This window comes from Pholcus phalangioides, unplaced genomic scaffold, assembly GCF_987345545.1.
Source record: "Pholcus phalangioides strain wild (caught in Gottingen) unplaced genomic scaffold, Ppha-v1.0 ptg000007l_1, whole genome shotgun sequence".
NCBI classification, from domain to species: domain Eukaryota; kingdom Metazoa; phylum Arthropoda; class Arachnida; order Araneae; family Pholcidae; genus Pholcus; species Pholcus phalangioides.
In genome coordinates this window covers 29,336,009-29,363,305 of record NW_028301600.1, presented here as the reverse complement: position 1 = coordinate 29,363,305, position 27,297 = coordinate 29,336,009, and the positions used below count along the sequence as shown (strand labels likewise).

The following is a 27,297-nucleotide window of genomic DNA, read 5'->3' as shown; positions in this document are numbered from 1 at the left end:
TGACAAAACAATAGCTGTGTCATCGGCATAGCTAATCAAATCACCATGTAGATCCAGGTTATTGATATCATTAACAAAGATTAGAAATAAAATCGGTCCAAGAACAGAACCCTGTGGGACGCCAGTTTTAATAATCCTGTATGTACCTATTGTATCATTTATTTTAACTGCTTGCATTCTATTTGACAGATAAGTTTTAAACCAGTGATAAGTGTTGCCTCTCAGACCTGAACAATATAACTTATGCATAAGAATTGGATGATCGACACTATCAAAGGCTTTTTTTAAATCTAAAAACATAGCAAGGGTTCTTTTGCTCTCGTTAATACTTTCATATACTTTTGCTGAAAATTTCAAAATTGCCATCTCAGTATTCTTATTTCCAAGAAAACCGAACTGATTGCTCGAAAAAAAATTAAATTGATTTAGAAAATTTATAATTTTGTGTTTCATTATCTTTTCCAAAATTTTCGAAAAGACGGGCAAAATAGAGATTGACGGGCAAAATAGATTTTGCGCAAGTTTTGTAAAAGATCTTTTATAAAACTCGAAAAATTCAACCAATAGGCACCGTGATCTTATTGGTTGAATTTTTCACGCTTTATCAAAGAGCTTTCGCAAAACTTTTATAGTGTAATCTATAAACGTTTTTTAATTTAAAAAAGTAAACACTATAAAAGTTTGATAAAAGTCCTTTTATAAAACTTGAAAAATGCTACCAATAAGACCATTAGTTGCATTTTCTAGAATGTAACCAATAATCTTATTGGTGGCATTTTTCAAGTTTCATAAAAGTACTTTTATCAAACTTTTATAGTGTAATTCCGGCCTGAGAGAGGTGCCCAAGATATAGAGGTATAAAGAAATACGTGTCACAGCATCATTAAACGGCTTTAACTCGACGAATCTCAACCTTTTTGACTCACGGAGCCCTTTAAAATACAGTCGATTCCGTTTTAATGAATATCGTTATAGCGAAAAAATCGCTATAACGATTTTGAAGTACGTTTTAAAAAAAAATTTTCGAATCCCTTAGATAAGTTTACATAGAAACGATGCAAAAACCTGGAATTCATTTATAACGAAATGTCGTTATAACGAAGGGATTTCTCCGGTCTTGGAGTTCGTTATAACGGGATTCGACTTCATATAATTTCTATGGTGGAGCCCCGTAAGCCTCTTTTTTATATACAGTTTAACACGCAGAATGGTACAAAAAAACCTTATTATGTATATACAGTACTTACAAGCATTAACCTTTTGAATAGGTGTTAGAAAATAATTGTGCATAAAATATCTCTTTAATTACACTCATGTGCAAAATTAAGAGAATAAGCACATTTTGTCGAATTTCTGAAAAACTTAGTGGACAGATTTTAATGAAATTTGGTACGAATACACAGTTATAACAGAGAAAGAGATGTACCATACAAAAGTCATAGTATACACGCATGATTGTCAGTAAAGCTCATCATTGAAGGAATGTCCAAAACACACGTTGTGAGATCGAACCGAAAATGAGTCTAATATGAGGTATGGTTCCCTCTCACAGTCAGACAGGTCGCACAGCGCGACGGCATACTGGACACGAGGCAGTTGAGGAGTCCCTATGGCAATCTGTCCCACTCCTGAAGCAACGCAGTTTTCAGTTCCGGTATGGTTCTCGGAGGGGGATGACGAGATACAAATGCCCTCCAAGAGCGTCCCAGACATATTCTATAGGGTTTAGGTCAGGAGATGTGGCTGGCCATACGCCGAATATCCCTACTTTCCAGATAATCGTTGACCAGGTGAGCCCGATGTGGACGAGCGTTGTCGTCCATGAACAGGAACCGAGGGCCAACTGCTCCCCTGAAAAGTCGAACATGGGGCTCTAAGATCTCCTCCCTATACCTCCTAGCAGTCACGGACCCTCTGCCAAACACATGGAGGGGTGTGCGGCCGTCCAACATGATGCCTGCCCAGGCCATGACTCCTCCACCACCATAGTGGTCCATGTCCCTGATGTGGGAGGGATGATATCGGGTACCAGGCTCTCTCCAGATGAGTGTACGTCGAGAATCAGTGTCCAGGCTGAATCTCGACTCATCTGTGAAGAGCACGGTGCTCCACTGAAGTCTGATCCAAGGCTGATGTCTGCACCATGCTAAACGCGCTCTCTTGTGTGGTGTAGTTAGCGAGACGCAAACAGCGGGTCTTCTGGCATAAAGCCCTCTCTCACGAAGCCTTCGGGCAACAGTACACCGTGAAACTCGAGTTCCAGTGGCAGCATGCAGCTCACGTGAGAGCTGTGATGCTGTAGCAGTCCCGTGGCGCCGCGCTGAAAGTGCCAAATAACGATCCTCATTGGTCGCCGTGGCTCTTCGACGACCTTGTCCAGGTCTTATCGATAGGGATCCAGTGTCCTGAAATTGTTTCCACAAATTGCAGGCGACGCTGGGCGTAACATCGAGCTCTGTAGCCACCTGCACTTGTGATTGCCCTGCCTCCGATCTACTGACGATTCTCCATCTCATTCCGTCATCCATACGTTTGTGGCTACCCATTTTACCTGATAGCTTATAAAATTTACCAAACTCTTGCGAGAAGCACAGCGAATGTCACCGAGGAGTACGAGCACACGAATCGTGCCCTTATCATCCCCTCCGTGGTCACGGCACCGCTCACACGCACATGTACGCTTACGTATTCGACACTGAATATTTGCTTACTTCTTCGGTGGCATTATATTCGGTACCTTTGTTTCAGTACTTTTTGTGAAAATAGACACAACAAATGTGCAAATTCTCTTAATTTTGCACACTAGTGTACTAACAATATTTTACAATGAAATAATTCAAATGCATTAATTAAATATGTATTTTTGAGTGTAATAGCAGCTAAATTTTTTATTCATATAAAATTAACGCTTAAGAAAAAAATAGGGGAAAAAGGCACTGTTTTGTTCTATCGATGGTTGAAAATGCCCATTCTATTTTACGTTGTAATCCAAACAGTTTCAATTGTGTCTGCTGATTACACCCACTGCCCAGTCACCAAACAGTGAATAACTTCTTTTTTCTTTTCGATGCCAACTTGACAAACTTTCGTTCCTGGCTCCCACTGAATGAATGAACGCCAGGGGCTCTGCTACCGGACTTATCCCGTTGCCGAGATCTCTTCCAGACCATCTTCGTGGAAGAGTCTGAGACAAAGTGAGTGTACCTAACTGTCTGAGTGTGTAGCTAGCGTTGTGTTTGATATTTCAGTGCTGTCATCTATACTTCAAATTGTGAGTGAAGTGTAATGATTGGATATTTGTAACGTTGTAGGCCTGTTGCTCTCTGTGGCGAGACTTTTTAACGGGGAGATCGGCTCGCATTCGCGCCTTGAAGTTGGAAACCACAGAAAAGACCTGGCTCCCACTGGGGTCTTTGGTGGGCCCCAGGTCAGATTTTCACGGGCCCTGTTATAGTGAATTTACAGTGTGGGAAAACAAAAAAAAAAGGATTGGAATCGTTCCGGGACCCCGAGCTGGAGCCATGAGAACCATGCTTTCGTTTACTCATTGAGAGACAGGGGGAAACCTACCCTCCCACATAATCAGCAAACAATAAGCTGCACCTGTCCAAGATAAGAACCCATAGGGTGTCCGATGTCCAAGATAGAGAGGTGTCCAAGATATAGAGTATTGTGAACGTGTTTTGTGTGTGATATATACAAGATAGGATTATGACTGGTTTCATTCGTAACTGTCCAATTTAGGGAGGTGTCCGAAGTGACAGGCTATACTGTACAGTAGGCTACAGAGGCGGATTTATGGTTCTTAAAATTAATCACCCTGGGCTATAGCCCCCTTGGCCTGGCCCCTGTAAATATCCCTCACCATCTAAGTCACTCTTTTGGTCACTATCATGCTTGAACACCTTCTTGGTCATTATTTTCTGTCACTCTTTTGGTCATTCATTGCTGGCCTGGTTCCTCGCTCTCTAGTTCATTTCCATGCTTACACAAGTCAGTGTTTTTCATCCGCCTGGTCCTGACGTCAAACAAACCGGGCCGTGAGTCTCATTGTTTCATTTTTACCCATTTATTTCCCATAAATCGTATGCGTGGCAGGGCTTTCCAAGCATGAAAAAGAAATCAACCGGGCAATGGGCTTACAAGGGTTAAGAACTACTGCTCTAAGTCGCTCTCTTTTTCGATTCCATGCGCATACAGTCACTCTAGGTTACTTTTTTGTCCACTCACTTGCCTGTTCATACTCACTCTTTTGTCACTTTTAGTCACTCTTATGATTATTCACACTCTTGCAGACTATTTCGGTCGCTCATATGCTTACATACGCTCTAGGTCACTCTATCCTTCAACCACATGCTTTCATATGTTCTTGATCATTGTTTTGGTCGTTCACTGACTTGGATCCTCACTCTCTAGGTCACTATTTTTGTCTCTCATGATCACACCCTCCCTAGGCCATTCCTATATGCTTACACGCTCTCTCTCTCTCTTTTTGGTCACTCCTATTCTTAAACACTCTTCAAGTCCCATTTTTGGTCACTTAGTGATCTGGTCCCTCTATATGCAGGTCCATAGGCAGGCGTACGCAGAATTTTCTCAGTGGGGGGGAGGGTTCAATTTTTTTTCTTCTCGGGGGGGGGGGGTTAACGTTTTTCCCAGCAAAATAACACTATAATCTTCACTTGAGGGGGGTTAGAACACCAAAACCCCCCTTTGCGTACGCCAATGTGCAGGTCACCCTTTTCATCACTCACAAGCTGGCATACTGTTTCGGTCGCTCACATACTTGCACGCTTTTCTGATCGCTCACATGCTAGCACACCGTTTTGGTCGCTCACATGCTTGCATACGTTCTTGATCACTCTTTCGGTCGCTCACTGACCTGGTTCCTCTCTCTCTAGTCAGAGACTAGAATATGGTTTTACCTCCGGTGACCTAAAAAAATTTGTTGCCCTCTTCCCCCCCCCCCCCCATTCTTATTTAACTTGACCACTCATTCCTCAAATTTGCCGGGCCTCCAAATTTGACGCCCTGGGCTATAGCCCACTAAGTCCCCTGTAAATACGCTCCTGGTAAGCTAGGGTGTTTCGTAAAATTCAGAAAAGTTCATAAAAAATGATGTGTTAAATTTTATATTAATAGCTTGCCCAAGTCAATTTTTATTGTTCTGAGAGACACTGAACATTGAAATCAGACTTATTGAAGCTACTTAATTTCTGAATATTTTCTATAGCAGATATTCTAGCAGAGCCCTAGCTAAGGTAGGCAACAGGTTTTTCGTTTCAACAACAAAAAAAAAAATCCAAAAGATAACTTTGGGATTTTTTTTTAATGCATGAAATGCATTTTTTTGTGTATGTCATTAATTTACATCGAACGTACGCAGAGCTGGATTTATGGTCTTGCCGCCTGCGGGCTACACAAATTTTGCCACCCTTTTCCCATGGTGCTATAACCTCTTTGGCCCCCACTACTATGAATGGTCCCCAGTCCTGGGGCTGGGGGACCACCATTCGCGGGCACCCAGGCCAGATTATTCACGGGCCTTTCTATAGTGAATTTATAGTGTGGGGGAAAAAAAGAATCGTTCCGGGCCTCCATGCTGGAGCCCTATCCACATCATCCTTGTGGAGGCCATGGACAAAAGCACAATTTTGTGCCTACTTCCTACACCAGAAAAATATTTCATCGTACACTTTGAAATTTTCTAAAGAGTAAAAATAATACATTGCTTTTCCGTAATTTCCAATGTGATTTCTATACTGCTATGTATTTGTTACTGCCAAATGTGTGTGTGTGTGTGTGCCGAAATTGGCAAATTCGCAACGGGGCCGGCCACTTCGCGAATTGGCCAATTTCGTTAAACATTGACTCGGCCAGTTCGCAAAGTGGCGGGTGATCTTTGGCCAAAGTCCGATAACAAAAGACATGATTCGGGATTAGGTAGAAAAACTATGTTTATATAAATATTTTTATAGTATTTCTCTTTTTTTTTTCCTCTCGTCACATGGAGCTAATCCTATACTGCTGCTGCATATAGACATGTATCACACGTTGGCGATTAAAAAAATGGATTTGGCTCCCATCATGCCGTCTTACATCAGCACATCGAACTTTAGCCAGTGATCACCGGCCACTTCGCGAAACAGCCAGCCAAAGTCAGCATTATTTCTGCAATTCGGACTTAAGCCAAAACTCTTGGCCAATTCGCGAAGTGGCTGGCTTCGTCGCGAATCGGCCGCACTTCGGACTTTGGCAGTAACATATCCAACAATCGACAGAAAATGTTTGAATCTATTTAGAGAAAAGTTTTCTTAACTTCTTCGACATAAGTATCCAAGCAATAGACAACAAACAAATCAATAATATAAAAACAAAGTAATTATAATATCATTAAATTAAATTCATTATCTAGTAAAATTAAATAATATAAATTACTGTTCTAATTTCTCCTTCTGACCATTAAAAATGCATTAAATGTCTATTAAAAATTATTTAACAATTAAAATCACTGTTTATTGTATATTAAGTCCGAAGTCATTGGAAAAAAATTCGAGTTATCCAATTAATCTATCCTGGATCTGTAAAATGACTACAAATTGCAACTAAATCATCAAAATCCACATAGGATTATATTATTATTAATCATTAAAATTTCATCATCAGTTACGAAACTGTTTCCCTAATTTTAACAATTCATTAATTATAATAATTGATCTTAGCTGCTACATTATTCCACTGTTCTAGAATCAGAATCACTGTAGAATTTCTTGACCATATTCAAAGCCTGATTTACAGAAACGGTTCAAGAGATCATCCGTTATGAAACTGTTTCCCAAATTTTGCTTAACATTCTTAGGCTGAGAATGAACTATAATTACATTAGAAAAGTTATCATTTCACAAAACTTGAAAAATGAGACCAGCGTATTGGTTACATTCGAGCAAACGTAGCCAACAAGCATGGTTGGTTTTTTTTTCTCCAAGTTTTGTAAAAGATATTTTATCAAACTTTTACATTGTAATCCCTGCGTTAGGCTATCAAGGAAATACATTTCACTAACGTATTACAAATCTTTACTTTCCATACTCTTAGGCCGTTATTACACTATAAAAGTTTCGTAAATGCAGTTTGAAAAAACTTGAAAAAAAAAACTAATAAACCTTATAGGTTGCGCTTTTCAAGTTTTATAAAAGAACCTTTCTAAAACTTTTATAGTATAATGCCGGCCTCAAAGACGACAAAAAGATTTAGATTTGAATGGTACACCTTGATCTTATAGGTTTAAAAGCATACCGCAATCGATATTAAGTGGTACACAGTATCGATGCACTCCCGTTGAACAATGTTAGAATGGGCATTAGATTATGAAAAAAAGAGTAGGCCTAGAGAAAAACAGATTTTTAAACTTTCTGTTATTAAACAACTTGATCGAGAAAAGCAGTCTGGCTTCTTGTAGAATATTTCCATACAAAAATCATAATTTTTCTCCTTCAACTTCAAATTATCCAAAAAAATTCGAAAAAAAGTTCGAATTAAACACGAAATTTTGATATTAAATTAGATACAAAACTTTCCAGGGAAGTTCGTAAAAGTTCGAATTACCCAAAATTCGAATCAACTAAGTTCTACTGTATTTTTATGACTATTAAATTATTTTTTATTATACTTAATTTATAAAAATAAAATGAAAGTCGAAGAAAAAAAAAAGATAAACAATAACTAAAAATATCATATGAATATATTTAACAACGAAAAATTTATATAAAAAAATTTTTTTGAGAAATTTTCTCTTTTTGAAACTTTTTCTAAGTTTTTACTAAAAAAAAGTTTGGGGAAAGTGGAGAAGAATGACAAGCGATAAATAAATAAGCGGAATCATTGGGACTATTACCCGGCGCACAAAATTTCACTGCTACCTCAAATCGTTTAGCGTTTTGCACAAGGAGCGTTTAGTTAAAAGCTCCCATTTCCGCCGACCTTAATTTTCTAATATCAATATATAGCTCTTTTCTCTATACATCTCTTTCTCAATTCAATTGGAGACCCCCCTTTCGCAAAGTCAATAAAAGCGGCGCATTGTATTGACTTCCGACTGCAAGCATAACAAGCCGATAATTAGGGCGAAAGCAACGCTCTCTATTTAAAGGTAGTGCTCGGCTTGCTCTCGGATGCCCGAAGACGAGCTTCGGTACCATTCAGTCCCGCCCCGGACGCGACCAAGGCGTAACACAAGACCGCCTTCCATTGGGTGCGTCAGCTTGACGTCACATCAAACACCTCCTTAGTGGGCGGGGCCGAACCAGCGGGCGGATCTGATTTGCATGGTGGGCGTATCCGTCGAGTCGCGGGGTTACTTGGCTCTGTGTGCGGTTGTGTTGTTTACCGAAGGCAGCGGCACTCGAAGCTGTGAGATCAGCCAGAGCTAGCAGGAGAGTGAGTGCTATTATCTAGGACTGGGAGCAAAGTCACTCTCCCTCCATCGTTTGAGTGTTTACTGTGCATATTGGTCAAGGCACGTGGTCTCGATTCAGGCCCGCGCGTTGACAGTGTGTGCCAATAATTTCTTCGTTTTTCGATTTCCAATTTTTCTTATTTTATATGGTGAAAAACAGTAGGAAGAAAAGAAAAATTTTTATCATGATATTTAATTTATCGTGCCAAGTTTGTTTCGTGAAGCACTAAAATTGGACAATTTTCCTCCACATTAAAGGATTAGATTCTTCGTAGTTGTCAAAAGTGCCACATCATGATGTTGAGTCACAAAGGCTATGCGGACTCGAGCTGCAGCATGGGCACGATGCAGCCCATGAGTGCCATGAGTAATAGTTACAGTATGAACAGTGCAACTGCATCTTCTATGAGCATGGCAGGAATGAACTATTCTCCTCAGAGTTTTGGAACGAATATGATGTCTGCTTCGGCAATGGGCGGAATGGGCTCGCCTGCTGGCATGACCATGGGAGTTGGTGGATCGGCTAGCGCGTGCATGTCACCGACGATGACTGCTATGACACCTTTGGGCGGCATGAACTCTTTGAATCAAGGAATGAACGGCATGACTTCTCCGGCGTGTATGGGCTCCATGACAGGATTAGGCACCATGAACGCACCATTAGTTGCGGCGGCTAGTAGGGATTTTGGAACGCACGGTGTTGATGGTGGCACCAGTGCCGCTACGGCCGCCCTCCAGCGGGCACGAGCCGACAAGACCTATCGTCGAAGTTATTCTCATGCTAAACCTCCCTATTCCTATATTTCTCTAATAACCATGGCTATACAGAATAGCCCAAGCAAGATGCTCACGCTCAGTGAAATCTATCAATTCATCATGGACCTGTTCCCTTATTACCGACAGAATCAGCAGCGGTGGCAAAATTCAATTCGCCATAGTCTCAGCTTCAATGACTGTTTTGTGAAAGTTCCCAGGACTCCAGATAAACCCGGAAAGGGCAGCTTTTGGACACTTCACCCGGATTCCGGTAACATGTTTGAAAATGGCTGCTATCTACGTCGTCAAAAAAGGTTTAAGTGCGAAAAAAAAGAAGCTATAAGGCAAGCAAACAAAAGCTCACAACAGAACAGCAATGGAAGCAGTTCTCCATCTGGAAAAGGCAGCGGAAGTAGTGACCACAGCAGTCGCATGTCCCCTCACCAGCATCCTCATCAACAGCAACAACACCATCTTCAACATCATCACGTACAAGGACAACGTGGGACTCCAAACGGTAGTCCGCATCCGATGAATCCACAAGCGTACGCTCACCAAATGGGTCCCCACACGCCTCACCCACCTACTTCTCACCTGGTGGACGCATGTAAAGCCGAAGATCCGTCATGTTGCAGTCCCCCAATTAATGGACAAGCTGTCGGTATGGGACACCATCCTTCAGCCTTGGAACATCAGCTCGCGGCACTGCATCCCAGGTCCCTGAGCGAAGCTGCTGTTCTTCACTCTGGCATGCTTGGCACTGGCCAGCTAAAGACAGATCCTCACTTCAATCCTTCGAATCACCCGTTTTCTATCAACAACATCATCGCCAGCGAGAACAAAGCTGATATGAAACTTTATGATATGGTCCAATACGGAGCGTATGCTCCTGTATCTCCAGTGGGTCCTGGAGGACAGCATACATTATCCAACGATCCTTCTTCATATTATCACGCACCAGTCTACTCTGTCCATCAGTCAACCGCTCCTGGCATGTAGGTAATATCAAATAGACTTGCGTCATCCGATGAGTGCATTTAATCAAATTCTGAATGAATGAATGGAATGAGTGCATGAGATTTTATTTTCATTTTGTTTCTCCACTGCTTTTTTCATGTCTTAAAAATCATCCTATTTTTATATTAGAGGTTTCCGATAGTGAAAAACCTTTTTCGCGAATCACACATGAGGCAAAAATTAAGCTCGGGCAATTTTTTAAACACCATATTTACCTATGTATTCGACGCACGACCTTATTTTTTGTACAAACGTTTAAGTCAATTAATTGATTAATAACTGCGTTAAGACACATTCTGTTATACCAGACAAAATTTGCGTCTTATACCTCGGCAAATAAGGTATTTAGTAGACATTTAATCATACGAAAAATTATCTTTCGCAAATTACAGATTATTATTTTTAAATTATTTTAACGTAAAAAAACTGGTTCAAGAATTTGAATATTTGATTTAAGATAAACTTCTTAACTGGTCTATACTCCCTAGCATTTTTGTATTTGTGACCAATCTTCAATCCATCGCTAATATAAATACTATAAATATCTTTTTACAAAATGAGAAAAGTATATTAAATTTTGCTCTATATGTAGACAACAAGATTATTCTTAAAAGTACTACAATATATGTATAATCAAGTAAAGTTTCCTACGAATTTTATCAAGCTCAAAAATCCATTTACTGAAATATTTTGTGCCTTAGAATTTAATCCATAAGTGATACTTAATTTAAATACAAGTATTGTTAAATTTTATTTTTAATTTCCCCCTTCTTTCTAATATTTGATATATTTAAATCAAAATATTTATTTTTCAGTCTTACTTACCATTCATAACGTAACTATTTATTCATTGGAACAGGTACTTTCAGTAGGCTACTACTTTGGTGATTGATATCTGAATATCATTTCCATATTCATCAAAGATTAATTATGGTATTTAACAAGCATTTTAACTGATAAATTTCAGCATTTTATTACCGATAGTCTAACTACGATGATTTCATCGTACAATTTATCGTTTGAAAATTATTCCAGAAAAGCTACTCATGTCTAAAACCGGAATTCGAGCATCCATTATGGAGAGTACAATAACTTTTTGCCCTTTTGAAATTACCATGAAAATTGTTCTTTTAATTAATATCATTAATCACCTTTCAATCTGAAATTATTTCGGAAAAGTTATTCTTTTTTAGTAGTTCATTTAATCGCATAGTCATAATTTAATACAGTACTTCTCAACCTTTTAGATATCGCGGACACCCTTTAGTGTAGGTCAATTTCCTCGCAGCTTCCCCATAAAATCCAAAATATATTGTGTTTTATAAACTCGAACATCATAAAAAATTGAAGTAGGCTAATAAATTACACTTTCATTTAATAAATTGAAATGATTCCGTGGACCCTTTACAAGGTTACTCATGGACTATCGGGTGGTCCGCGGACTACAGGATGAAAAGTGCTAATTCAATACACATAAATAAGCTAATTGAACATGAAAGTAAAGTTTAAAGTGGATTGCTAACAGCGTCAGAAATAGAATCATAGTCGAGATATTTTCGAACCTAGCCCGTCGAGCGCTTGAGGGTAGTTTTAAACCCCACTGCTACCGGTATGGGCCCCACAAAGGGGAGGGCGGCTGACAGGGCTCTAGCCCTGGGGCCCGGGCAGTTATCATTTTTTGCTTTTTCACGCTATAAATTAACTACAGAAGGGGCCCGTGAAAAGTATGACCGGGGGCCCTCTCCAGGATGTGGGGGGGCCATGGCTACCGGTAGGTCACTATCAACTATTCACATAATGGTATAAGTGAACATTTTTGCCATTCAATTGTCCCATTTACATAGCGAGAACTTGTCATACTGAATCAAAAAATTTCAAATTGAATATGGGAAAAAAAGTTTAAAGTTGAAAAATCGAATCATTTTTGATCATTTTTGTCGCCCCCCGGTCATTTTCTGCACACGAGGGCTAATTAGACCGGAACCTACAATTTATTGCCGATTCCGAACGGTAGGGTTGTTTTTTATACACGCCGAGAGGTTGGTGCACTAACCCCTCGATGGGGGACTCCCTGCGGTAGCAATTGTTTCTGCGGTCATGTCGCCGTTTTTGTGATACTACCGTGTCAGGAAAGTTTTCTGACAAGGACGAACCGTGTATCGAACTCGCGACACCTCTAAACATCCTCTGGTACTTCAGGCGAGTATCTTATCGACCTGGGCTACCGCGCTCCAAATATCTAATATTACTATTCTTTATTTTGCTTATAACATTGTATTAGCAACAAGTACGAGATATCTTTGGGTCTTAAACATTCATGGGCTGATTAAATTTAAACTTACAGATTACAGCCCCTTCTAAACACAGTCGATTCACGTTTTAACGAATACCGTTATATCGAAAAAAAAATCTCGCTGTAACAAAAACTTTTCTAATCCCCAAATAAGTTTACATAGGAACAATGTAAAAATCTGAAATTCCTTTACAATGAAATCGCTATAACGAAGTGATTGCTCCGGTCTCTTGAAGTTCGTTATAACGGGATTCGACTGCATCTACATATCCATACTGCACTCAGATATCTCAGAAAAACAATCGCGATGTCAAATGGGTCATCATGTGGTGAAACACTATGCTTTATGTAGGTGCAGATCCATCATTGTTTTTTCAAGATATCAATAAAGAAATAACTGGACATCACATTCAATTATGCGAATTTTTCCAAAGTAACATATCAGAAAATAACAGACAATATACTGCAGAAAAAAATGTTATTTTTTTCAAAAAAAATAAGTAAAAAACAATCCTCTTCCTTTAAAATTAATTTAAACTCGTGTTCACACATAGAGTGCATTTTTATTCGATTTGTGAATCAGAAGAGTAGACTCCCTGGAAAATATGCTGAGAAATTAAAGTGAGAAAATAAAAATAGATTGAACTATAAAATAAACAAATCTTCTCAAGAAAGATATGAACGAGAGAATGTACCCATTCATAAAAAAAATTCGTTATCCCTTGTTTCCAATAGATAAAACTATTTGTTGTTTTTTCCATATTTATCTTTTTTTTCCATATTTTGTTCTTGAACGTATCCGTACGGTTATTTGCAATCTAATGGTCTAAGTTGCCGATTATCGGTTATTTGAGTTTTTCTTGTATAACGTAAAATTGATGAAAGAGAAAGTTTCCTACTTCCGTTCATGCACCTTAATATTGTTATGATATGGAAATATTTCTTCAACATGGAAATTTTCAAACTTGTTGTGATCGATTGAGTTCAAATTCCGAATAGTATAGATGTTTTAACCATTCAAAATCGGTTTTAAGGTGAAGAACAATGAAGACAAATTAAGGAGTATCACGACCCTTTTTTAAGTTGAGTTTTCAAAAATTACTCCAAAAAATATTTCATTCAATCGCAAATAACACATCAAAAATTTCGTGTCAATTCAGTTAATTTTTTCTTTTCTAATAAAAGAAATAATAAATTATAGTGCAAACGTATACAAGCAAAAACATTGAACCCGATTTTCGCAAATTGCAGTTTCGAGCTCACCCGCAAGATTAAAAAAAACTACTGCCCCAAAAATTCTGAAAGTGCAGAAAAGTTAATCAACACGTGTTAGTAAAATAAGATTCAAACTTGGATATCTAAGAATTTTATGAACTTTTAAAGTTTGAAAAAATATACAATTTAAAAAAAATCTAAATTCAATTTTTTTTTTTTTTTTAAATATTTCCCATTAGTCAATTGCTAAATCCAATTTCCACTTTACTAACACATGTCGAATAAACATTTTGCAAAATTTCAGAATTTTTTTGACGGTAGTTTTTTTTTAATCTTATGAATGAGCTCAAAAAATGCAATCTGTGAGAAAAATCGCGTTCAAAAAGTGTTTTTAACTTTTGTATACGTTTGCACTATAATTCATTATTTCTTTCTTTTATTATGCAAAAACAAACTAACCGATTGACACGAAATTTTTGGTATCTTATTTGAAATTGAATGAAATATTTTTTTAAGTCATTTTTGTAAATTCGACTTCAAGGGTTCTTAATCTGCATTGCATATAAAACGATCCGAGATTATCTTTTTAATTAAACTATACTACAAGATGTGTGTGAGAGAGACCTGACTTTCGATTAAAAATCTGAAATGTGTATTCAATCCTGCTTCGAGATGCACAAAATTCCTTGTGATAGTCTTCTATGTAACTAATCTCGCATGATTCAAACTCGTAAAAATTCCCAGATCTACAACGTAGGCTGCTGATAGTAAGCGGCAACCGCTACAATGAAATAAAAAAGACCTTTCTCGGGAAAATGACTATCATGGGGTCTAAGGGGCAGGAGGTTGAGTCCACTTCTGCCTTGTTTTCGATGCTTTATCTCGGTGTTGAAATTCTCAGGAGGTTCCAAAAGACCAAAAGGTGATAGTGGCCTTCCATCTGTATTAGAGTTCCACTGTCGCGGTATGATAACGCTGTTTCTTATCATTTAAGAGCAAAGGGACACGAGTAGAGCCAAAACTCATTTTTTTGTTTGCTTTCTTCTTCACATGAGGGGTCATATTTGTTGGATAGAAATGCTACAAAACCTGATCCTATACAATAAATATATTCGCCAAGCTTTAGTAACCATCTGTGCGAGGAAGTAGGCCTACCTGCTACAGTAAAACCTCGATATAACGGTACTCTGCGGATCAAGAAAAAAATATCGTTGTAGAGGAATTATCGTTATATCGAAAGGTAACATTATCATCTTGCGATACCGAGTTTATGCTGTTCTTGGCATCACTTCTAAGTTGGCATTATTAGTACCGCTAGAAAATGCACTTGTACGTATTTATTCGCAGCAAAAAAGAATATAAATAATTAGTTAATTAATAAAATTCAGTTAGATGTTTTGTCCCTGTAAAGTAGTTTAATGCATTACACTTTTGTTGTGCTACTCAAAAATTATATTCATAGTAACTTCACTAACACTTTAGGGCACGTTGCGCAAAATACCGACGTTATTATACGCCTTCGGAAGAAAAAAAAACTGGTTGGAAATTTAAAAATAGATTGAAAGCTCTATTTTCAGCGAAATATAATCAGATGTCGTTGAGCTATTCTAAAATCTCTTCAAAACTATCGTAATGGAGGAAGGAATTCATCGCAGTAAAGAGTATCGTTGTGTCGGCAGAAGTCTAACATTAGACTAAAGGCAATCCCAAACAAGATTTGAAAAAAAAAAATAGTTTCAGAGAGATTTACCGTTATATCGAGTATCGTTGTAGCAAGATTTCACCGTATCTTTAAATAAGAAATAAATTAATAATCAATATAAGAAAACTCTCAAGCAGTAGCCTTTTTAAAGAGAATGATAAGCAATTAAAAGATTCGCATTTCATGGAAAGTAGATGAACATTACAAAGCCGTTTTGATCTGAACATTTAGGTTATTTATGTAGATAGAACCACAATATGTTTTTCTATGCTATAAATTTCAATTTTTTCTATTTTATGCACCATTCGACGTAAGAATAATGCGCCGTAATCTGCAGTGAACGAACTTTATAATTTACGGTATAACTACTAAGACCCTTTGTATTTGCCGTACCGCGATCTTTTCAATAATAAATAAAGTTCGGCAACTTGAATCCCATAGGAATAGATAATATCATGATTGAAACCATACTTAATCAGTCTTACATGGTATTATAATTCATCCGGCTGCCATAAATTCACCAGCATCTCTAATTATACCGTAAAATTTTGATATAACAGTGTAGACCAAGAAATTTATGCTGTTGTTGGCATCTCTTTTGAATCGGCGTTGTTAGTACCACGATAAAATGCTTTTATAAGTGTTTATTCACCACAAAAAAATTCTAATTGATTAGTTGGTTAATGAAATTCAGTTAGTTGTTACATCCTGTAAAATAGTTTCCTGTACAACACTATTGACTACTATGCAGAACATAACTTCACCCAACTCCGTTATTACTTTCGGAGGGTAGATAATACAAAATACTGATTATTAAACAGCCTCGAAAGAACTAACACCGGTGAGAGGAATTTTTAAATACATTGAATGTGATTTTGTGTGAAATATAAAAATATTATTGTAACGATTTTGAAATACACACACATTTAAACTTCGCTACAACGATACTCGATATGATGATAAATCCCTCTACAACGATATATTTCCAAATCTTGTTTGGAGTTGCCTATAGCCTAATGCTCAACCTTTCCGAAAACAAGGACCAGTAAAATGTCCGGAACAATTTGACGGGCCACTTGCGTCCCGTATTACTGGACATTCCTGTAATTTCCGTCTTTAAGATTTATTTTATACATTTGTCATGTTTTTCAACAATACTTATTTGAATTGGTAACATTTACTAGCGTGAATGCACACACACACACACACACCGTTTTCATAATATAAACTATATTATGATAATTACGGCAAAAATTATCAATATTCATCTCACATATTCATCAGGTTTAATGTTTTATCCGCAATTTTTTGGAGTTTTATACAAATAAATACAAGTACAAAAAAATACAAGGTCACAACAGACAAAATGTTCATAACAAATATGGATGTCATATATTTCTAAAATACAGCAACCCCCAATTCAAAATGCAATTACAAAAACTAGAAACAATATTCAATACATGATGAAATAAAATAATCTAATAAAATAAGTTTATAACTACGATTGGTGATTATACCTACTCCTGACAATGTTTTTATGGCAATTTGTGATGTCCCGTATTTTATGGATTTAACATCGTATTTAACATCCCAGTTTACCGAATTTCATTTTTCTCAATGAAATATGGTCATCATATCATTTGAATATTTTTTTCGTGAAATACATTTTTGTTTACAGTAATTGTAGCAGCCCTTAATTTCCAAACCTTCTGTAATTTCAGCAGTAATTAGCAAATCGCATTTAAAGCGATGAAATGCATTTTTTTTTGTAAAATTTAGTGATATCCCGTATTTAGGATCGCAATTTCCTGCATTCTCCTAGATGATGTATGGTGAACCTAAATATGAAGGTATAATTTTATTTGAACCCATATGGATATTATGAATATCGATTACAACGATTGAATAATTTTATCAAGTCTGCCTGCGGACCACCTTTGGTCCTCGGAGCGTAGATTGTGAAACACTGGTCATGTTAAACTCCTCTCGATACAACGATATGCTTTACTACGATAAACTTTTTTATAAAGATATTTTTGGCAATATTTTAAAAACGCCATAACGATATTATTTATATTTCACTCAAAATTACCTTCAATATATTTTTAAGTTCCGCATCAGTGTTCGTTCTTTTGTGGGTGTTTAATTACATCGGTATTTTGCACTATCTACCTTCCGAAAATGTATACGAAGTTGCCGTGAAGCTACTTTCTGTGTCGCACACAAAAGTGTTATGTGGTGAACCCTTTTACAGTGTGAGACAACTATATATATATATTTGAATTTTATTAATTAGTTACGACTATTTGTGGTGGAAAGAAATCCTTACACATGCATTTTATGGTCGTACCACCAACGATAATTCAGAAGAGATGCCAACAACAGCATAAATTTGGTGGTGCCTGATGATAATGCTACCTCCAGATACAACGATATTTTTCTTGGTTCAAAGAGTAGGCCTATTGTTATATCGAAGTTTCTTCGCATCCTCAAAAAAGTATCGTTATAGAGGAATTTGTCGAAGCAAATGATATCGTTGCATCGAGAAGAATTTAGCGTTGGACTATAGACAATTTCGAACAAAAATCGTTGTAGAGGGATTTATATCAAGTATCGTCGTAGCAAGGTTTCACTGTATTACAAATTGCTAATTATGTTTGTAATTGTTTCTATTTCCGCTAGCAAACCTTTTAGCCACATACACGAAGAAAATAGCCTCAATATTCGTAACGTAGAAGAAATAGCTTTTATTTGAGTTAATATACGGCGGTTGAAATTCCGATCAAGTAGTTTCGGTTTCTGATAATTTTTTGTAGGATATCCTGAGCAATTAGCATTCAATAGGAAAAAAAACAGGATATTTGAAAAATAAGAGAGGCAATCTCTCTGATAATGTATTTAGGGTGAGAGATCCTGTTGGACGTCCCCATTGACTTTGTTGTCAGTTGAAGTAGATTGAAAATTAGCCGCCGAACATCCTTCTCAGCGACCGGCTTAACGTTTCCCGTTAACATCGGTGTCTCGGGTAACGTCTTTTTCGTACGGGAAGTGGCTTGGAATATGTTGAGTTTTAGTTTGACCCACAAAATAATGAATGATTTATTTACTGTTAGGAAACGATTTTCAATGGTAATTTGATTTTAATGATATTAATCCATGACTATTAAAAAAAGACGTGCTTTTCGAATTTGCTGTTTAAAATATTCATAATTGATTCATACATGTAAAATTTGATTTCAAGTTAACATTGAATTTTAGAAATATATTTTCCATGCATTAAATTTGTACTTTAAAACATAAATATTGGCTTAATTTTATAAGCTTTTCAAATTTAGAATACCGGAAATATAGAACTTAACGTAGGCTATTAGGTTATACATTCCGATTAGGGAGAGCTCCAATTCTATTAAAACATAATAATTTACTTTAGAAAAACAGCTCATAGTTACGTTCGTCATAAATCGCATTTTTCAAAAAAGTCCATGTCAAATATAAAGTTGTAAGTTTCTCAGTTCCCAGCTGAAAAATGCTGGCTGTACCCGTTGTAATATCAAACAGTAGGCCAATCCCATTATAACTGAGGCTTGTGAGGAAAAAATGGACGTGTTGCCGGAACATTGGAACATGGAAGCATTTCTACACCAAATTTTAAGACTCTGGAAGTGAACAAATCGACGGCCCAGATCAAAACCGTAACAACTCAGAAAATTGTATTTTTGAGTCAAGCACGTCACATGAAGAACGGTGAAAAATACCTCTATCATATTGCAAAACAGCTACAACTCCCAACTTTGCTTATACGCTCCCTACTGTAATTAAATCTGAGTTGAGAAAGATTTCTATTCAGTTCCATACAAAATGAATATTTAAAATGCAGACATCTCAAAACATAGAATTTTGAGTTGCTACCTTTTGAACTGGGCCATCGAAATGATACGCTGTTGAAAATCCTCCCCCCCCCCACAATAATAATAACTATTTTCCCCATAAAATCAGTCATTTTTCATTATAAATCGAGTTACCAATTATTGATGACATGCTCCATAGTCATCAATAAATTACGTCTCATAACATATATAATCCTCAATAAATTAAGATTTCCATAAATCATTAATAAATTGGTTTTATATAATTCCAATAGCAGTTTTTTGATTTCTATCAACCTACGAAAACGTTTTATCGAAAAAGCCATGCTTTAGTATAGCTTTTCGTATAAAGCGTTATGAACCAAGTTTTGTAATAAATTAACGTGGGAATTTATTTAATGTCTATAAATCAATAGATCATTGGTATCAAGGCCAACAAATATGATGTCATTATGTAAGTCTTTATACACGTGGGAGAAATTCTTGAGTGATATATAAAAATGATGGCTCAAAGAGCAGAAGAAAGAAAAACTATTTTTATTATTTATTTTACTTTTTTTCTCCATTATAGTAAGATGTATATTGAGCGTTAATGTAAATGAACTTGCTTTCACTTGTTGGAAGCAAAAGAATGTAATTAAGTCTGCAAAGGCGTTAATCGTCGCATGCTCCATTGATTGCGAATCGGCTTTACATCGACCTTGTATCGCAGCATGGAACGATGAAGTCATTAGACCTTTGACGATTGTTCTTCAAATGAATGGGCCGAGCAGGGAAGTCTGTCTGTTACTTGTGTTATATGAAGCGTCTATAGCTCTAGAAACCTTCTCTGTAAGCATTAAATGCGAAATACATTGCGGCTTTTAGTCGTCTATTTCCGTCGTGTAAAGTGGACTCTAAAATCTAATGAAAAGTGAAAAATTGAATGGAAGTGCGAATTCTCGTGCAAGAGTAAATCTATAGTTATTCAACGAATAGGATATAGTACATTCGGGTAGTATGGGATACTACTTTTATTTTTTCGATTATTCCAATTTCAAACATGATATAGAAAAACCTGAAACTTTTTTGCATTTCTATAGAATTTGTATTCTTGTCTTTGCACTGACACATGTACCGTATTTAAAAATAAATATTACGTCTAAGAAAAAAAAAAGGCATTTAAAAATCATTTTCGTTAGGTAATATGGAATAGGCTGTTCAAAATGAGAAGAAAACTAATTTGAATCGATCAAAAACACGATTTAATGAGTAGATGACAATTAAAAATTGAAAATTTCATCGTTTGTTGTTGTAGTTGAAGATGCAGTGGTGTCATAGTCTATTTACAGGCGTCACAAATGCAATCTTCCAATTCTGCTCCAAAACAGTCAAGGTGGGCCCCCACGGAGAACGGGGCGCACATTATTTCTAGACACCTTTCCTCTTTTATCTTATTAAACTTTTCATCTTGAAGAGCTAATCTGGCCCAATTTAGATAATACTTATTTTATCCCACGTTACCCAACACACCATCTGTAAAAAATAGTTCCATTTAACCGAGTAGAATCGCTAGCTAAAAATGAATACAAGTTGCGATGAACACAACTGGGTTTCATGATCCACTTGGGCTCGTTTATCACCGATGAATAGGTTGGAATCACCCGGTATAATGGTACCGGCCTTTTGCAGCAGCTGCCTCCGAAAGTGTTAACGGATATGCAGCCGTTACTACTTTCTGTGTAAGGCGAAAAAGTATAATACGATAAACTCCTTTACAGGGTGAAACACCCGCATCTAACTGAATTTTATTAATTAACTAATCAATTATAATTTTTGACACAAATAAATGTTCAAAATACACTTTCTGATGATACTAAAAGCGCAGATTTAGGTAAGATATCAACAGCAGAAGAAATTTCGTTATATTTGATAATGACGATCCCTCTCTATGTAACGATAATCCCTTTACAACGACATTTCGTTTGGTACGCAGAATATCATTATATCGAGATTTCACTGTATTTGAATTATTCAAACTTGTTTCGCTTGAAAAGGAATCTTTTAATAACGGAAAAAGAACGTGAAGCAAAATAAAAAAGCAGTTTGGATCAAAAAACGTCTACAAAATCCAATTTTTTTTTTCGCTTTACTTGTAGTCAAGGTCGCAACTAGTGGGGGGGGGGGGAACGTGCGGATGTGCCCCGGGCGCAGGACCAGAGAGGCTCAAATTTCATCCTTTAACCTCTCCTTCAACATTAAAAGGAGGCGCAAAAATATGTGCTTGCCTCGGCTGACAGCATCTAGTTGCGGCCCTGCTTGTAGTCAGGACCTTCGATTTGAAAGGTCTGTGAAAAGCGGATTTTTAGAACCCCTTGACCTGGGTCGATCAAAGATCTTTACTTAGTGAATAAACAGGCTATTGTTCACGTCAATGTTTCTCAAAGTGTGCGTCGTGGGTTTTAGGAGCGTCGCCAACTTTTGTCAGGGACGTCGCGACGAACTGGAAATATTGAATTGCACGCCTATTTATACTTTGAAGTGGTTCTTTTATAAGTATGAAAATATCTACTAAGCAAAAATCTCTCAACCTATGGTCCGCGGACCAGAGGTGGTCCTAAATGATGATAGTCCGCAGGCAGACTTGAAAACTTACTTCCAAATATCAATTGTAAAATTGTTAAATTGGTGTAATTGATACCAGCAATATCCATATGGGTTCAAATAAAAATTGCAGCTTCATACGTGGTGTCACCATATCTGATATACGAAAATGCGTGAAATTCCTACCTTAAATTCGGGATATCACTAATTATTGAAAAAAAAAATTGCTGAAAAAAAGGGCTGCTGCAAATCACAGTAAACAAACTATATGTATTTCTCGAAAAAATAAATTTGTCATGACGATAGGCCTGCCTACTCGACCCTGTTTCATTAAGTATTATGCGAGAAGCTGGGGTCTTAACCACGTCAAAATACAGGACATCGTCAATTGTCACCAAAAACGTTGCCATAAGTCGGTAAAATGGATAATTGTTGCTAAAATTGTTGAAAAATGACAAATGCTTAGGAAATGAAGGACTACTAGAAATAGCCGTGTATTCATAAATATCATAACGTAATTTATAAGCTATTCAAATTATCATCATTCACGAGTTTGGTAAGCATTAATAACATATTCAAATAAAATACACATTCAAATAAGCCTCGTTGAAAAAAAACGGGACAACTTTATTAAACAGCCAAAACTCTGGCCGTTCTGACAGTCCCGTAAAATATGATCACCATCATGTTGTAAGTTTGTGGTCAGTCGTTTTGTTTCAGACATTTTACTGGTCCTTGGGTTCAGAAAGGTTGAGAAGCACTGTACTAAGCTATTCTGGGAACCGTGAATGAACCATGAATATGGCAAGGAAGCCACGGGTGACAAAAGTTTGAAAATCACTGGTTTAAGTTATGGCGGTCCCAGACCAATGATCCATTTGTCGTGCGGAAATTAGGCCCAAGTTGTAGTAATGCTACATAATTGTATAAATAATTTTTTGTGTGCATTTTACTCTCTTTAATTTAAATTGTGATTGCTTGGTATGAATGACATGAGTAGTTTTCAAGTTTAATTTCAAACGAGCAAAATGCATAAATAGTGCATATGTTACAGTAAATATGATAAATCCTGTTGTTATGCGCAACAAACCAGTTACTATGCATAATCGCCGACCATTTCGGAAAGTTGGATAAATTTCCCTTAATTTATCACTAGTGCCGGTGATTATGTATAATACCCAAGCGTCGTTGGTAAATTTGATAAATGCTAATAAAAATATCAGTTTTAGCGGTGATTATGCATAATACACAAACGTCGTTGGTAAACATGAAAATTCGTACTAAATTCATCAAATTTGCCGGTTATTATGCATAATCTCCATTTCATGTTGGTTATAATAAATCGGTCCCATTGCCGTGATTTAGATGACCGTTTTTGTGAGCCAGAGTCTGAAATGGATATAATGAACCCTGATTTAACGAATTTTTCCGAATATGCCCGAATTAACGCTATCATGCCAGACGGCATGAAATTATGTTCAATTTTTGCTCCTGTAATTAACCCTTATTTGGTGAATTCTGATATAACGAACTCCTATTTAACAAATTTTAAGATTTACCCCGATATAACGAACTTTCAGTTAACAAGTTCTTCGATTTTCCTATATTACACTAGAGTCACCGGTAAAAGCGATAAATCTAAGTATTTATCGAATTAACCATGTACTTTTGGGGGTATTATATATAATCAATCACACCGGTAACAGTGATATTTTTACCATTTAATCAAATTTACCAACGACACTTAGGTGTTATGCATAATGGCCGATAAAAGTGATAAATTTATCAAACTTACCAAAACGTTGGCGAGTATGCACAACCACCAATTTATAACCTTTACCGTATCATATCCATTTTATTCACAATATTTTTGTGATTACTGCTATGTCACAACTCGTTTTTCATTCCTGGTTGTTTAACCGTGGTTTTTGATTATCCGTGATACTCTTCCTTCCATTACCTCGGATAATTGAGGTTTTACTACAGTGGATCCCACTTATAACGTTTTTAAAATAAAAACTGTCATGAAAAAATGTTGTAAGTGGGAAAGTACTTCAAACGGGAAATCAAAATGAGTAATATAGTAACAGCTGGGACCACGAAAATGAGTCGTTCTAAGCGGGAAAGCGTTATAAGTGGGAACGAGCTCAACCCACTGTATATCATCAGTTGTATACATTATCAAAAATAATTTCACTTCGCAGCTTCTCAAGGCAACCAGACAAACCATTTGATACATCTTAAAATATAATTTATATTTTTAAGTGGTCCGTAGCCTTTTCCAATCCACTTCAAGATTAATATTATTCAATTCAGTCTTTTATACAAGATCACCTTGAACAACGTTCGTTCGTTAATTCGTTCACTTAATCACCATGTTAATCAACTTCACACATTCTTCAAATTCTACATGTATCTTATATTACTGAACTTTCCAGCGATTTGCGCGGAACTGCGTATAAATAGCACGGAATATAATTCTGTAATTCTAACAAAAGATAAAATTTAAATTGGCTATATTTTGTACACACATCCCGCACTTGTTACATGATTTAATTAAACCACCCCAAACATTTTTAATAAAATATTTAATTCGCACACAACATAATAATTTTTATTTAGAAAAAAATAGAAATTAATTACATTTTTCCGATATGTCGACATAAAGTATATTAATATTTTCAAGTTGAAATGATTTTCTTTTTTTATTTTTAAAAAAGCATGATATTCATGAAATTAATTTTTTTTACCTCAAGTACCAAAAACCATGTTCAAACGAAAACCTATCGCTAATGTTGAATTCTAAATGAAATAAAAGACGAAACAAATTACGAAACCTAAAGTTATGTTCTAAGATGTGTTATTCATTTCCTTGTCGATTGTTTCAAATATACATATATGTATATATATTTAATTTAATGCTAAACTGGTTCCGTTTTTTAATGCATTTATCAAGTTAGCACTTTTTTGCACACGAGATGCGTATAAATTTCCACAGAAATCGTAATTATATTTTCAACGTCGGAATCCTCGAGATCTTCATTCAATATTCATTTATTTTTTTGAGATGAATCAAGCGCCAATATTATATTATTGATTCGTTTTGTGTTTCGTAACAATTAACAACTCTTTATTAGCATTTATTTATTTTTTTAGTGCATTTATGGTTTTTTAATCACCATTTTTATTCGCTGGAATGGTTTTAAATGATCTGTGTGTGTAGTTTAATATTTCTTCAAAATGAAATCATTTAAAATCAGTTAATCTGATTTTTTTTTGTCTCTTTTTTTCGATTAAACATGATGCTTTATTGCTGTTAAGTAATAGGATGATTTACATGTAAAATTTTTGTTTCTCGTATGGCAGCTGTGTGAATGAGTACCTTGAAATATTTGTTTATTTATTCATTCTGTTTCCTTCAAACATGTTTCAGTTCTGTAATATGTACGCCACGATTCCGTGAGCAATGCTTATATTTAAAAATAATCTAAAAAAAAAATTCAGAAACAATAATAAAAAATTGCTTGATATAAATTGATAAATACTTAAAATTCTTTTCAAACTAAAATAATAATAATAAAAATGTATATTCGAGGACCACATTTTTCATGCACATTGTATGTAGCATTGCTTACGGACGGGACGTGCAATGAAAATTTCTAAACAACTGATGTCTTTATGCAAAAAAAAAAGGAAAATAATAATAATAGTATAATATATATATGTGTGTGTGTGGTATAAGCACATTTATATAAATAATGTAAATAATAGCTTTATATAAAGTTATGTTTTTGTACAACCATCGTCTACGGCAGAAGGAAAATGTACAGTGTTGTGTAAATATTGTAAAAAAAATGTAATTATAAATACGTGAAAGTAAAAAAAAAAGTATTCAAATTTTAGTATTGTGAGAGATACGAATTGAAGTACAGTATATGAATTTGAATGAAAAAAAAATTAATTATTTTTATAATGTGTGTTTGATGGGAGAAATACCTTGTTTTTTTCTGTTGATCTTCTTTATTGCTGCTGTGTTATTACGGCATAGCATGTGGACGAATATTTGGATAGTACTTGAGTTTTGAACACAATCATGTCAAAGGCACTAAACCATACTCACATCAAACTTTTAAATATTCAGGGAATATTTCACGGACACACAAACATACTAAAAAAATTTTAAATTATGTAGGAAACCAGTTTATTAAGAAGCCCGTGTTTCTCGCAGTATTACTGACAAAAATTGATTTTTAAGATTTTTGAGTTAATTTTTTTTTATTATAAATTTCATATTGTACAATTCATGTATTTTCACGTGAAAGGTAAAGGAAAAGTATAGAAAAAATACGATACAAGGTCTTGAGGCATTAGATTTAACCACGTTTCGTGTAGTGACGTAAGTCAAACGGATTCTTTAATAAAGAGAGCAGTAGCAGCAGCTGTATGCACATGGAACTCTTAAATCATAGATTTAAGCTTCAAAGTTATTATTATTTTTTGGACGAAGCTCGTTAACTAATAAGCCTAATATGTTCTAAGCGTATGATGTCAAAGCACAAATAACAATAATAAAGAAAAGATAAAATAAAATCGGCAGCTGGAATCAACTAATAAGGCTAATATCCAAATAAAGTGGATATTCTACAAAAATCAATTTTTAGGTTAAAATTGAATAGAATTTTTTTTTACTATTTACTGACTCCACTTTATGTTCTTGTATAAAATTCACTGTTGCATTCGCCACTGGTTTTGTCTGGATTCACTGCTAGAAACTCGGCTTCTTTGTTGGCACAGCATGAATATTATTTTGATTCGTTTGATGATTCAGTGTATTTCCATGTGAAGCACGAGAGACAGACCCCAAATTCAGGTTTGTTGAATTTGAATGTATCATTGACTTGTTTTATGTATATTTCCCCCCAAGTATTTTATGTCATTATATTTCCCACAATGCATGCATTTATTACTGAAAATATAAATTGTTCCGCGAATTATATTCTCGTATGAATATTTTACTGTAACAGTAATGCATGAGCTGAAGTGTAATATGATTGAAACTTTATATTGTGAGAAAAACCAAAGGTATCTTTCCAACATAAACAGGTGAGGGGTTTATTATCATTATTATTATTGCTTTGCTGCCGGGTTTAGACTGTAAAGATGATAACACCAAGTGCCAAGTTGTGAATATATTGAAAAATGAAATGTCTTCACATGGAATTGCTGTTACATCCGACCATCGCGAAATTTGTGGTGAATTTATCAAGCTTGTGTCATGTGTGTGATGAAAACAGATATGTTTTCAGTGAAAAAAAATGTTCATTCCACTATAGAAGTTTTCGGCACTGATTCTACAACAACAACCACTGTTCGAAGGTAATTTATACAGTATTTATCCCGTGCATATGAG

At 35.8% G+C, this 27,297-nt stretch overlaps 1 protein-coding gene across 4 annotated transcripts in view; it reads left to right on the top strand.

The window, feature by feature from the left end:
* The first annotated feature begins 8,418 nt into the window (after positions 1-8,418).
* LOC149085148 (silk gland factor 1-like) overlaps positions 8,419-27,297 on the top strand; it is a 171,448-nt gene continuing 152,569 nt past the window's right edge. Inside the window, exon 1 of one of the 4 annotated variants that reach the window (XM_089232993.1) lies at positions 8,419-10,210. In XM_089232993.1, the coding sequence (XP_089089119.1) occupies positions 8,750-10,210 (1,461 nt within the window). In that variant the 5' untranslated portion in view covers positions 8,419-8,749. The other 3 variants (XR_016192799.1, XR_016192801.1, XR_016192800.1) reach the window with 3 other exon arrangements.